The 14,064-nt window shown below is 40.8% G+C and overlaps 2 protein-coding genes across 4 annotated transcripts in view; one reads left to right on the top strand and one right to left on the bottom strand.

Moving 5' to 3' along the window:
• Positions 1–3,145, bottom strand: part of SF3B3 (splicing factor 3b subunit 3) — a 34,086-nt gene extending 30,941 nt beyond the window's left edge. Inside the window, exons 1-3 of the mRNA XM_051974621.1 lie at positions 3,036–3,145; positions 1,924–2,063; positions 609–935 (exon numbers count right to left, since the gene is read on the bottom strand). Of these exons, the coding sequence (XP_051830581.1) occupies positions 609–935; positions 1,924–1,993 (397 nt within the window). The 5' untranslated portion in view covers positions 1,994–2,063; positions 3,036–3,145. The remainder of the gene's footprint in view (positions 1–608; positions 936–1,923; positions 2,064–3,035) is intronic.
• A 452-nt stretch (positions 3,146–3,597) lies between these two features.
• COG4 (component of oligomeric golgi complex 4) overlaps positions 3,598–14,064 on the top strand; it is a 31,646-nt gene continuing 21,179 nt past the window's right edge. The window contains exons 1-5 of one of the 3 annotated variants that reach the window (XM_051974625.1): positions 3,598–3,796; positions 6,532–6,614; positions 9,443–9,557; positions 12,056–12,230; positions 12,909–13,102. In XM_051974625.1, coding sequence (XP_051830585.1) covers positions 3,632–3,796; positions 6,532–6,614; positions 9,443–9,557; positions 12,056–12,230; positions 12,909–13,102 — 732 coding nt within the window. In that variant the 5' untranslated portion in view covers positions 3,598–3,631. The remainder of the gene's footprint in view (positions 3,797–6,531; positions 6,615–9,442; positions 9,558–12,055; positions 12,231–12,908; positions 13,103–14,064) is intronic. The other 2 variants (XM_051974623.1, XM_051974624.1) reach the window with 2 other exon arrangements.

Genomic DNA, 14,064 nt, shown 5'->3' on the forward strand with positions numbered 1-14,064 from the left:
AAGCCAGTTTCTTCCCCAAAACAGGCATGCCCTTTCCCTACCACATCTCAAATAAGACAAATTTATTCTAGAGGGACAATGGCTATGAAAACTACAGGAGGCAGGGGAAGGATTTTTATATTGACCCCATTGTTTAAAAAGATAGAAATCACTTTTAACCTACTCTACTGTTTAGTTCTAATACGTTTTACCCATTAGTAATTGTAGAGATGGACAGCCATTGTCCAATAGGACAGCTAAGTAGTACAGTGGGAAATCAGGAACACTTTTATGTTCCAGAGTTCAAATCTGGCCTAGGTCACTTAGCAGCTGTGTGATCCTGGGCAATTCACTTAACTTTGTTTGCCTCAGTTTCCTCATCTGTCAAATAAGCTGAAGAACCAGTCTAGTATCTAACCCCAAAATGGGGTCATGAAAATATGGACAGCACTGAAACAAGCAAACAACAAATTGTAAATTTGCCCTAACAATCTGAAGAGAAATATCTCCATTTTCTAAGCAGGTAAAACTAGTTTCAGAAACTAGAGTTCCTAGCACATAGAATCTCCTTAAACTAAGCAATCAGTACAAGCAGAACTAGAAAAAATCCAGTTGCAAAAATCACTTACTAATCATGACAGCTCTGCCTTTGGGATCAACAGCTAAGAATTGTCCAGGCACAATTCGGCGGCACCCACTTTTGCCAAAGGTTTCCTGATGGATCTTCTCAAACATGTTCTTGGATGGCTGATACTCCAGGATGACAATTCGGCCTGAGTCACTGCCAACCACAATGTAGTCTTTTGTACCACCTGTCAACCTGAAGGCCATGAGGGATCTGATAACGCCAAACACTTCCACAGTCAAAAGGGTATGTACCTTCCCAGTGTTGGGGTCAGGGCGGAGCAGCTCCAAAATCTTCCCTCGAGAAACAACAATCTCCTGTTGTTTGGTTCCTGGAGGAAAGAAGGGAACATGTTTGTGAACAATCATCGAGAGTTATCTGAAAAAGTAACAAAGAAATGCTCGGGCAGGTAGGTGGCAGAGTGGGTAGAGCACCAGCCCTGAAGTCAGGAGGACCTGAGTTCAAATCCTCAGACACTTAATACTTCCTGGCTGTGTGACTGAGCAAGTCACTTAACTCCAATTGCCTGGGGGGGAATGCTTAGAGACCAAAGCAAATTACTTCTATATTTAAACGCCTTGGAGGGGTGGGGAGGGATCATTCTATACATCTATGCCATTGGAATAAGTGTCCCCTTCCCCAAAAATATACTTCCACCTCTAGAGTCAGCTAGTTGGTACAGTGGATAGAGCACCAGCTCTGAAGTTCAAATCTGGCCTCAAACACTTAACACCTCAGCACAAAAAAAAAAAAAAAAAAAAAAAAAAAAAATAAGAAAAAGAAAAGAAAAATAATATATTTTTATTTCCATCTCCCCTCTAAATTTCTATGCTTCCTTCAAGACTTAACTCTAGATCCCCACTGCTGCAAGTGTCCTTTCTCCCCAACCACTGCATTTGCAAGGTAGATATATTCTAAATATGCTACTTTATATCTCTCTGCTCCTTGAGGGAAACTAGTAGTTACCTTCTAACGCGACTCTAACCCTAACCCACCCTACTCTCAAATCAACTTAAAACACACGGTAAGCACTGAATTCTCACTGACACATATATCCTCTCTCTCCAGCTAAACTGACTTCCTTCAGCAAAAGCACTAGATCTTTCTTTCTTCCACAGTACTTTGGGGACCAATTAACGTTTGTTGAACTTCTGATGACTGCTAAAATGTCTGGGGAGACAAGAAACTATAACCTTGAGGTGACCTTAGGGGCTATGAGATGAACTTATTTGTAAAGTGCTGGGTCTCCTCAGGTAAAGTACTGAAAAAAAAAAAAAGCTTGTTTTTAAAACTGGAAAAAACATGACTACAGAACTTACCTGAGAAGTTGCCATGAATAGCAAAGCTGATACCAGTGGCTCGCTGCAAGGTCAAGTTGTACAGGAACATGGTGACAAAGTAACAGGGTCACCTAGTATCTCTGAATTCAAGTTTCTGTATAGATCTGCTCCAAGAAGCACTAAAAGATATGCAAAAACATAAACTGATAGTTTCAAATCCTGAGGGCTTGGTAAGTTCATAAAATAAACATTTTATTTTCCCCTTCAGTAATTTTAAAAGAAAAATTAATGCAACCGTTTCCAAGCTTAGTATTTCCTCCCAAATGTATTAAACCAAGGACATCGAAAATTGTTCAAACTAAGAAGCATTCCCTCCTCAAGAGATTAACTTGAGCTGGATCAAATGCCTCAGGAAAACAGTGGACAGAAGAACACTGAAGCTGGAGTCAGAGTCAAGGTCGGATATTCACTGGCAGAGCCCTGACCATCCTGCAACCTCAGTTTTCCCATCTGTAAAAGGAGGATAGCGGCATCTACCGTCTCCCGGCTAGCACGTGCCCTTTGCAGATATCGGCTGCTTGAATCTCCGTAGCAACCCTGTAAGGGCGAGCTATTGTGCTTCCCATTTTACAGATCAGGAAACTGAGGCAGGCAGCGGTAAAGAGCTTTGCCCCTGGTCCGAACTCGAAGAGTCTCGTTGAATCGTCCACCGGGATGGGGCAAGGAGACGCTTAACCCCCCCACCCTCCACCCCAGCCCGGCCACAAGCAGGCAGCAGTACTTGGATAACGGGCCCGGGTCCCCCCTCGGGTTCCGTGCGCGACGCGACGCGCCCAGTGCCCGCCCCTGGCCCCAGGCGACTCCAAGGCCTCTCATTCCCTCGCGGGTCCTCGACCTCCGCGGAGCCGCCCGGCTCGGTTTGGCCCAGAAAAAAGCCTCCCGGAGGCGCGGGGACCACACGTGCCGCCTCCTCCCCACTGCCCCGACCTAGGCCCGGGCCCGAGGCCTAGGCCCAGCCTCCCCCCATCGCCATCCCTGCCGCAGGCCGAGCCCGCCGAGCCCGCCAAACCCTCGAAGCGTCGGCAGGGACCAGCTCCCCTTCATCCCTCCTGTCCCATGGGATGCAAGGGACCTGCGAAGCCGCTCCTTACCCCGCGGGCGGGCAGGATGGCACAGATAACCGACGGATAGAGAGCTACCCCCGCCACAGGGTCTAAGCTGCTACCAGCGCCATTCCGCCGGCTTCCTAAATTCGCTGTTCAAACGAGCCAAGTGCGCAGGCGCCGCGCGAGGACCTTTCGGTCCCGCGCCAAAGGAAAAAAGGTAGCCGATGCTACGCCTGATCAGTCGTCCACCCCACCCCTCCACCTCGTTCCATTTTGAAAATGCCTTCTTCCCTCCTGACAAGGGAACGGATTCTCAGAAATCAAAGTGCAACATTTTATGTGTCAGTGACGAAAGCGTCTGGCATTTACACCGGGATTATGTATATGCAAAGCAATGCTGACCTTGAAGCGCTATAAAAATGACAGTTGTTGTTCTTGTTATTATCATTATTTAAGTCCCTTAGTGCAGATCTCGGTCAGTAAGAGCTTAAAAGTGCATTAGAACTTTGGGATCAACCCCAATTACTCATTTTCTTAATTCCTATTGTTACAGGCATCTACCGGGGCAGCCAAACTCGCGGGGAAGGGGAGAAAGAGAGGGTCCTCCCCAGTGCAGCCGGAAGCGCGGTATTGGCAACAAGATGGCGGACAGCAGCTCCCCAGTCAAGTTGTCTGGAGGGCCGGCGGCGGTGACGGCTGAGGGCATGGGAGGTGGCTGCTGCTCGGAGCTCTCTGCGGAATTCATCCGCTCCCTGACCGAGCTGCAGGAGCTGGAGGCAGTGTACGAGCGTCTTTGCAATGAGGAGGTGGGGGTCCCACCTCCCCCTCGGCGCTCCCCGAGAGTCCCGGGCCTCCTTTGCCTCCGGGCCCTGGAGCGGCTCGAGGAGGGGCCACTCGGAAGGGGCGAGGCCTGGAGGGTGTGAGGGAAGGGGAGGCAGGGAATCCCGGTGTCCTAGGCCGCCTTGGATCCTCCGTTTGCCGCGACTCTCACTTAAACTCACCTGGCCTCAGTTTTCCTCTTATGTAAAATGGGGACGAGATTCTTCCCTCTCCTCTTAGATAATGTACTGAAAGCGCTTTTAACATGCGCTAGCGTTACGTCTTTGTTATGGTTAGAGGCTTGTTCTGGGGGTGGGGGGCGCAGCCGCCCCCATGCTCTGCAGTCTGTTCAAGGGCCACATTCTCCGGACCGACTCCAGGAGTGGCCATTGAACAGCCGTCAGTGTGAGGACCAGGGAGGCCCGGTCATTCTTGCTCCCCTCTCCCCCAGCACCGGCTCACAGTAGGCACTTCATAAATGCTGATCGATTGCTCGATTAGCGTCATGGGCCCATTCGGCTGTCAATCAAGCCCCTGGACTTTCTCAGGTCGATTAATTTTAATGCATCAAATAGAATGTGTAAGAATTACCAAAGAAAACAATTATATTAAAAGTTTTCCAAATGTTAAAAAGGAAACAGAATTCAGAACCCACCCCCACCCCCAGTTTAAGGATCAGCCCCTACACACTCTACATGGTGGTGTTTTGACTAAGAAAAAAAAAACGTACTTAATTAGAACTTAAAAGTATTTGAAGTTTTATTATATGAAAAAGCAAACTTCATTCAATTCGATAAACACTTATTAAGTGCCTACTGTGTGCCAGGCACTGTGCCAAGCACTAGCAAGTGAGTCCTTGAAGCTTTTTTCCCACCCTGGGAGACTAGAAGACCCTCCCCTCTTCCTTCCTGTCTCACCTGCCCCACCCCCCAATCCCCAGGTTTCTCCTCAGTAATTCCCTTTTCTTAAACTTTGTCTTAGGCGGGGATGTTGTCACCCTGCTGAGAGCCTTAAGTTTCAAGTTTTTTAGCAGTGGAAGGGAAGGAATCTGCAAATTTATTTGATTTTAAAATAACAAGCTTTTTAAAAAACAAATCGGGTTCATAGTTAGTTACACTTGAAATGAATTTCCACACACAGTAATATTATTTTGTCATCGTATTTCTTCTTCCCTTTGTCATTGTGTATGTTTTTCTTTTCATGTAGTCTCCTTAGAGTCTTTATTATTTTTATACTAATACGTCCCAAAAGTATTTTCAAATTTCTTTATATTTCTCATACTTAAATGACATCATTGTACTCCATTACATTGATACACCATAGTCTATTCACTGACTGAGTGACTGATACACTATTCACCAACTGTTGGACATATTTCCAGTTCTTTGCAATTACAAATAACATTGATATATACACATGTATTTATATATAGGTATATGTGTGTGTGTGTGTGTGTGTATACATATATATATATATTTATATACACATATATTAAGTAGCTGTAACTTCATTATAATACTTTGGATGTCTACTCCCAATAATAGGATAATTGAGTCAAAAAGATAGTTATTTTTGTCATTTTTGCTGTGTAATGCCAGGTTATCTTCCAATTCTTTAAGGCCTCTTGTCAAGCATTGATCAACTGAAAGACTTGGTTCTTCTCAGTAGTTCAGTGATCCAAAGCAATCCCAATAGACTTTAGACAGAAAATGCCATCTGCATCCTGAAAAAAAACCCAGAATATAAATCAACACATGCTATGTTCATTTAAAAGTGTTTTTTCCTCTCCCATGGTTTTTCTCTTTTACTCTTGATTTTTCTCTCCCAATATGATTCATAAAGCAATGTGTAATAAAAATAAATAATTTTTTAAAAAGGCCTTTTGTCAGGAAGAGTTGATTCAGATCTCTATTAAATGCCAGAGCCTATTAATTGGAAGCTCAAGAACTTTCAGGCTGAACCCAGTGCTTTCTGTTCTCAACCCATGCACCAAATTCACTGTGTACTGTCAGTCCTGTTTTTTACAGGAGTAAGAGCCCTTTACTCTGATCCAACAGTTAGATTGGGCAGCTGCAGGGGAAACAGTGAAAAGATCGTGAGACCTACTTTAATCCCCTCACTTCACAGAAAAGGAGACCCAAGTCCTAGAGAAGTTCAGTCATTTGCCTGAGGACACACAAGTCACAAGCAGCAAGCCCAGGCCTCCTGGCCCAGCTCCCAGATTGGTGCCCACCAAGGCTTCTGTTTAAGGTTAGGTATAAAGGGCTAGTACCAACTCTCATATTCTTTTATCGATATCTTTGGGGATAAGCAGACATTAATGAGCACCAACTACAGCAGTTCACTGCACCTCACTCAAGGTTTTTTTTTAACACAGTTACCTGTTTTTTCAAGTTTGATACTTTTCACCTAGTACTTCACCTCATTCATTGAATTTGTCAAGACTTGTAAACATCTTCACAAGCTTTAACATAGATGATTATTTTATCTATACCAAATACACTTTGGTCATGTGAAGTTTTCCCTTGGAACCAAACAGCTATTTTAGTGGAATTAGATGGAACCAGAGTTTTTGACTTTTAGAAAATACAGTTTGCAGTCGCTGTGCCTTTCTGTTCCGTCTTATCCCCCAGCTGCGTGACGCAGTGTTGAAGAGCTGCTCTTGTCTTTTTGGAAGTAGTATAAACCCTGGACATGACGTGAGACTTGCTATTTGTTTCAGAAAGTGGTAGAAGAAGAGCTGGATGCCCTTTTGGAGCAGCAAAGCACAATTGAGAACAAGATGATCACCCTGCATCGGATGGGGTGAGTGCTTGGTTGGTCAGGGAGGAGGCTCCCAGTGTAGTGGAATGGAGTGGAAGAGCCCTGGCTCTGGAATCCCCCTCCCTGTTGTGGGATCTGGACAGCTTACCTTTTTCTGTGGGCCTCTCTGCCCTCATCTGTAAAATGAAGGGTTCAGATGAAGTCACAGTATATCTGGTGAAATCTATGGTCTCCTTCACAGAATGATTTTAAATATGTAAAATAAAAAGCAAACCAGTTTTATTGAACTAAAGATAGAGATATAAAGGGCAGCTAGGAGGTACAGTGGATAGAGAGCCAGCCCTGGATTCAGGGGGACCTGAGTTCAAATCTGGTCACAGATACTATTGTGTGACTGGGCAAGTCACTTGGCCCTACAAGTCTCAGTTTCCTCTTCTGTCAGATGAGCTGGAGAAGGAAATGGCCAACCCCTTCAGTATCTTTGCCAAGGAAACCCCAAGTGGAATCACCAAGAGTCAGATGTAACTGAAATGACTGAACAACAACAAAAGATCTGAATCTAATAGTTTTCTTAGGACGAATTAACAACTTTATTGGTTTCTTTTTTATAACTTTTTAGTTGTGTTCAGATCTGTCATCTATGCAGATGACTTACAGATTCCTGTACCTAATTGAGGCTGTCTCCTGAGCTCCATTCCTACTTCATACTCATCTGTTCAGTTTAGATGCCTCAGAAATATCTCAAGATTCAATCTGTCCATCACAGAATTTCCCCCCAGATCCCTCCCTCTTAGCCTTCTTTATTTCTGTCAGACCCCACACCTTATTCAGTCTCACACATAATTAACCCTGACATTATGCTTCACATCTCACTTCCTCTCTGCTCATATTCAGTTACTTATCAAATCCTCCACATCTTCTTTTGTGTCCATCCTCTTGTTCACCTCTATCAGGCTCTGGCAGTGACCCCACCCCCACCCCCAATCTGTCTCCTCCCCTCCTGTCTCTCCCCAGCCCGCAACAGGCTGTCATCTATATATGTAAGAATGGGTTTTTCCTTAAGCACAGATCAGACAAAATCATGCTTCTCCTCCATAAACTACTCCAACTCTTGTTCCCTCAGGGATAAGATTTAAATTTGACACTTTATCTTTCCCACCTCATTATTCTTTATTCCCTTTCCCAACCATGTACTCCCCAAAGACTGGCCTTCTCTATCTCCTCATAAAAACAGCATTTCTCCCCTCTCTCCTGCACTAACCATCCTCCATTACTCCAATATGCCCTTTCCTTGCCTCTGCCTCATAGACTCTCTCTTCCCTTCTTTAGGACTCAGTTCAAGCCCCTTCTCCTAAACAGAATATTTCACCCAGAGTACTTCCTGTCTCCCTTGTATTTTTTTTCCCTACTTATTCATACATACATATTTATATTTGTACATTGGTGATGTCAAATTCAGAGACAGGGACCACTGAACTACACAGAAGGATTCCTGCATATAAACTCAGAAAACCATATATTAGCATCATCTGTGTTCTATTATATTTTTATTTATTTTGTCAAACATATTTCAGTGACATTACAATGAAGCCTTGGGGCTTGTATTTAATACCTCTGTTGTATGTTGTCTCTGCTAATAGAATATGAGTTTTTTGAGCTGAGATTATTGAATTTTTCTGTCTTTGTATCCTCAGTGCCTTGCATAGTCCCTGTACATAGTAGATACTTATTAAAAGCTTGTTAATTGATTGTCATACAAAAGCAAAGGCAGTTGTGTTTAGATCGATTATGTTTAGAGCCAGTGCTACATTTGCTTACATCATCAGAAATTGCTTTTTGAGAGCATGATTTTTTCTTTTAATTTTTAAATTTTTTAAAATAACATTTTATTTTTCCAAATACATGCAAAAATGGTTTTCAACATTCACTTTTGCAAAACTTAGTGTTCCAAATTTTTCTCCCTCTCCCCTTTTTCCCCTGCCCCAAGAAAACAAATTATTTTGATATGGGTTAAATGTGCAGTTCTTCTAAACATATTTCCATATTTATCATGCTGTACAAGGAAAATCAGATCAAAAGAAAAGAAAAACATGAGAAAGAAAAAAAACAAGTAACAGCACACAAAAAAGGTTAAAAAAACTAAGCTTTGATCCATAATCAGTCTCCATTGTTGTCTCTTTGGAGGTGCATGGCTCTCTCCATCACAAGTCTCTTAAAATTGGCCTGATTTACTTCATTGTTGAAAAGAGCCATGTCCATCAGAGTTGATCATAACATGATCTTGTTATTGCCGTGTACAATGATCTCCTGGTTCTGCTCATTTCATATAGCATCAGTTCATGTAAATCTCAGGCCTCTCTGAAATCATCCTGATCATTTCTTATAGAACAGTAATATGCTGTAACATTCAGGTACCATAACTTATTTCCACAAAAAGGGCTGCCACAAACATTTTTGCACATGTGGATCCTTTTCCCTTTTTTATAATCTCTTTGGGTTACAGACCCAGTAATAATTCTGCTGGAGAAAAGGTTATGCAGTTTGATAGCCCTTTGGGCATAGTGCCAAATAGGAGAGCTTGATTTTCTTAAATTTCTTTGCTTAGTTAATTTGAAAACTCTATCGCCTAATTTTTGGTTTTTTGGGGTTTTTTTTTTTTTGGTCATATCTTTCTGATTGGTAATTTTGGTAGACAACTTTTCTAGGAAGCTTGAACCTTCCAATCAGGTTTCTAGAAGAGTCTTGGCTTGGTGCAGACTGTATTGTTTAGATCTATGCAGGGGATGACTAGGAATTTCAGAAGACAAATCTCCCCTGAAACTTAAATGTTATGAATTTTTTCCATATTTGCTACTTATATGTGTTTGTAGCCCCAACCTACAGCTGATTGAGGGAGATGCCAAGCAGCTGGCTGGAATGATCACCTTCACTTGCAGCCTGGCAGAAAATGTCTCCAGCAAAGTCCGTCAGCTTGACCTGGCCAAGGTAATAAAATTGAGTTTTTGTTGTTGGAGATTGCATTGCCTAGAAGAAAAGCTAGAGGGTCAGGAGATGTTTCCCTAAATTTGTGCTCTTAGTCTGTTTCCCCACCTATAAGTGATGTGATAACTCTTCTTACAGCATACTTTCAAATTCCATGTTCATCTTTTCTGAACATGGTGTTTGCCTTCAAACCATTCTAATGGGGGGAGGGGTCTGTATAAGGAAAAACTATTTAATAAGAGGTATCTAAAAACTGAAGGAGCTGCCTCAGGAAATGGTCAGTTCCATTTCACAACAGTCTAGTTGTTGTGGATAAAATGGATTCCTGATCAGCTGGGGACTGAACTAGAAGACCTGTGAGATGGGTCCCTTCTGTCTCTGGGAGTCTGACCTAGTAGTAGAGTCAGCCTTTTCTCTACCTTCATACTTCATCATGATGTCATTACTTTGTTTGAAGTGATGGTAATTATCCTCAGATATGTGTTCCCAGATAGAAACATATTTTAATGTAAATGCAAAATTTCATGTCATGTTAAATTATTATTGTGTTATATTTGTTGTTGTCTTCCATCAAAGTGAATGATTGAGCTGATCATATAAATGTAAAATATGATTCCTAGTAGTAATATTGGCTATTATCCATATTAATTTGATTCTTTATCTGTGATTGATTAAAAACACTATTTGTTGACCTCCTACTACCTACCACCTGTTTAACTTGGGAACTGAAGATGACTTCACCCTCATCTGGCCCAGACCCTTAACCCTTATCTTTTGGAGAAGTTTGTCTTCACTGTCATGGGATATAGTTTTTAAATACCCAATCTCTCTCTCTCTCTCTCTCTCTCTCTCTCTCTCTCTCTCTCTTTTTAAGATGATGATTTTTTATTGTTATTACAAAGGCAATTTTTTTTTTAATCATGTAAATGGCTGTAAGAGTAGACTAAATGTAATCCTCACATGGGCATTGCGTGAGGTAGGCACTGTAGGTAGCTATAAATCATAAGGGAAAAGATTTTAATTGTAGATCCCTAAAATTCTCCAAAATATTATTCACTGACTTTATTTTTAAAATACCATAACCAGTTCTTTTGTCCTCTCCACTTAAAAATAAATTCAAAGTCATAGAAAATCTTGAAAAATTTCTGTGGGTCTTGTTTTGTTTTGTTTTCTTAAAGGAACTAACAGAAAAAAAAAATCAGTCTTACTAGAAACAAAGAGGGAGTAGACATTTGACAACTTATTACCAGTGAATATTTGATAATACACTGCTGAATATTCAGTACTCATCCCTAAAGTAAAGGCTGTTTGTGACCCACAGCCATTTTTTTTTTTAACCAAATACATAGTGAAAAATTAATTCTCCAATAATTAAATTCTCATAATTCCTACTTAATGTGCATATGGATAATAGGGTATTTAAGGATGCAGGGAATCTAAGTAATTCAAGGAATTCAGAAGCTATCACTTCAATACAAATACATTTCCTTTCATTGATAGCAGAAAAGGAAGTAGTAAGAACCTATGGCCAATAGTATTTGAAACAAAACAGTTTCTTCATCTACTTGTGACTAAGCTTTCAATAGTTTAAATAATTTAAGTTAAATTAAGGTAGAAGGAAAATATTCCTATTTTGTGTCTGACCTTCCCAAACCAGTATTAAAACTTTAGCAGGTACACATGGCCTAGTGCTGGATGATCAGAAAAAAAGATGGCACTCTTATAGATCTCTCAATCTGGCATATCCAGCTTAATGAAAGAAGCAGTCCTATTATCCTTACAGGATATCATAAGAAAAACTGTTTTTTTTTTTTTTCAATTCCTAAGTATACCAATAACTTATTTAACATACTGATGTTTTAAGGAAATACAGGATTAGAGGTGCATGAAAAGTATATTCATATAGGGAAGATTTTGATATTGAAAAGTGATGTAATATCTTACAAGCAAAATTTCATCCATATTTGACCAACTCGATTGCTAATAGTAAACAGATCCAAATTTTGAAACTACTCTGAAAATCTTTGGAAAATAATTTTGGGTAATAGTTCCTATTGATGGAAATGTACAAGGAGTACAAAGTGCAACTCTCACATTTTCTGAATTGCTTCGAACTGAATAGACTAATGTGTTATTGCTATGGTATCAGTTCTGTAAGAAAATCATTATCACTATTAGATATCAACTGCTCAGTTTCACTTAACAATTAGCAAAAGAAAATCTAAGCCAAGATTTCTAGAGTAGAAAATAATTAATACCACGATTGACCACTATCCACATTATATATGTCTGAGAGGACTAATGACAATTTGCACTGATATTATCTGCCCATGCTGAATATAACATTAACTAATTTGATTAGAACTATTTAAAAATCAGTTTTAAGAGTTGCCAAATACTAAAGAGACTTGACATTTGCATTTAAAACAATCATCACCTAACAGCTCTACCAAGAGCAGTAAAGTTATCATCCAAGTAGCCAACACCAGCTCTCTTTATAGAATCGCCTCTATCAAGCCATCCAGAGAGCTGATGATATCCTGGACTTGAAGTTTTGTATGGATGGGGTTCAGACAGCTCTACGGAATGAAGACTATGAGCAAGCAGCTGCTCACATCCACCGCTACTTGTCTCTGGACAAGTCAGTCATTGAACTTAGCCGGCAAGGCAAAGAAGGTGAGCTTTCCCCATGATTGTATTTGTAATGTCCACAACTGTTTAATTCTTAGTATTAAATAAAGAGAGCACCTGTGAACTTCAAGGATGAAATTGGATGGGATAGGACAAGTGGAAGTCATACATTATAGGCTTTAGAGCTTCTCTAATTCAGTTCACTATCCTGAGCAAGGTCACCCAGCTGGTAAGTAGCAAAGCTGAAATACAAATGCAGGCCCTTTTGTCAGATTTTTCCAGTTATTTTTCTCATGCCTTTGAGCTAAAAACTAAACTAATACCTCTGGAATACAATCACTAAACTTCCATTATGATACCATTTCAACTGGCAGCAGGCACATGGCCCTTGTGGACCAATAAAATATCTTTCAGATTAGGTCTCAAAATACTTTCTCTTACCTAGTAAATTATGTAGCTTTCCTGAGGTTTTATTTAAGATAAAGTATCTTGAAAGGCAATAATATGGAAGTAACACAATTTTAGGGAGAGATCTGGAAAAGCTATATGTAAGAGTAAAAATGAAATGGAGAATGATCATAACCTTTCTGCCTTCCTCCCATTTAGGGATTTTGTAAATCCTTGATAATAGTAGGTGATTGAGCCTAGCCTCTTAAAGATCTTGATAATAAGGTATGTATTTATGTTCATTCTCTCATTTATCCTCTTCCACCTTCTTCACAGGGAGTATGATTGATGCTAACTTAAAATTACTTCAGGAGGCCGAGCAGCGTCTCAAGGCTATTGTGACAGAGAAGTTTGATATTGCCACCAAGGAAGGGGATCTGCCCCAAGTGGAACGATTCTTCAAGATCTTCCCTTTGTTGGGTTTACATGAAGAAGGGTTAAGCAAATTTTCAGAATATCTGTGCAAGCAGGTATGAACTCAGGCAGTGAAGTTGGGTGGGATGGGCTGAAATTAGTGGCTGAGGCTTTTCCATTTTCCTAGGAAGCATTTCTGCACCTCACCTTTCCTTCACCTCTCACTCAGTTTCCAAGACAGGAGAGATGCATTCTCTCAATACCTTCTGAGACCCACTTCTTTCCATAGGCCAAAAAAAAGTGTTGGAAAACCTAAGAGGCAGACCACCCTAGTATAATGGCAGCCATCTTTAGCACATACAGTCATCTCCTCAGCTCTCTGCTTGTTTTAAGGTTCACAAAGCTCCTAATGAGATCAAGATTATAGGTGAAGCAAGCAGGCCCCATAGCTTTGGTACCATAATAAAGGCAAGGTTTTCAAATATGGAATATTTCCCTCTCCTTCCTTCACTTCCTTGACAAGAAGTAAAGCAGAGCAGCCCAGATGTGACAAGGTGGGTTTCTAAAGCCACCAGGGAAAAAAGCACTGGTTCTGAAGTGAGAAGAGCTGGATTCAGATCCAACCTGTATTTTTTATTGTCTTTGTGACCTGGGGCCAGTTATTTAACTCCTTTGAGGCTTGATTTCCTTATCTCTGAATTGAAGGTTTGGACAAGATAAGCTTATAAAGTTTATCTTATAATTATAATTCTAGTTCTATAGCTTCTGCCAAAATAAATCGTCAAGAATAGTCCTTCTTATTAGAAGTTCTTCATCAGTGTCCTGGGATTGGTACCACCTGGAATTCAAAGAGCTTCCACAGAACCCTGATCAGTTAGAAATACTTCCTTCTAATACTAAAGATTCCCTGCTTGCTCTTTAATTGAGTGGATTTGACAAGTTAAGATTTAGAAAGAGCACTGAGATGTTTTGCCTAGCAATTAACTGTAACATATCTTTTCAGAACATAGAAAAACTCAGAAAACTAATTATAGTTTAAAATTAACATCAGATTAGAAATTGGACAAAAGGTGAAGAG

Source organism: Antechinus flavipes, chromosome 2 (assembly GCF_016432865.1).
Source record: "Antechinus flavipes isolate AdamAnt ecotype Samford, QLD, Australia chromosome 2, AdamAnt_v2, whole genome shotgun sequence".
Taxonomy (NCBI): domain Eukaryota; kingdom Metazoa; phylum Chordata; class Mammalia; order Dasyuromorphia; family Dasyuridae; genus Antechinus; species Antechinus flavipes.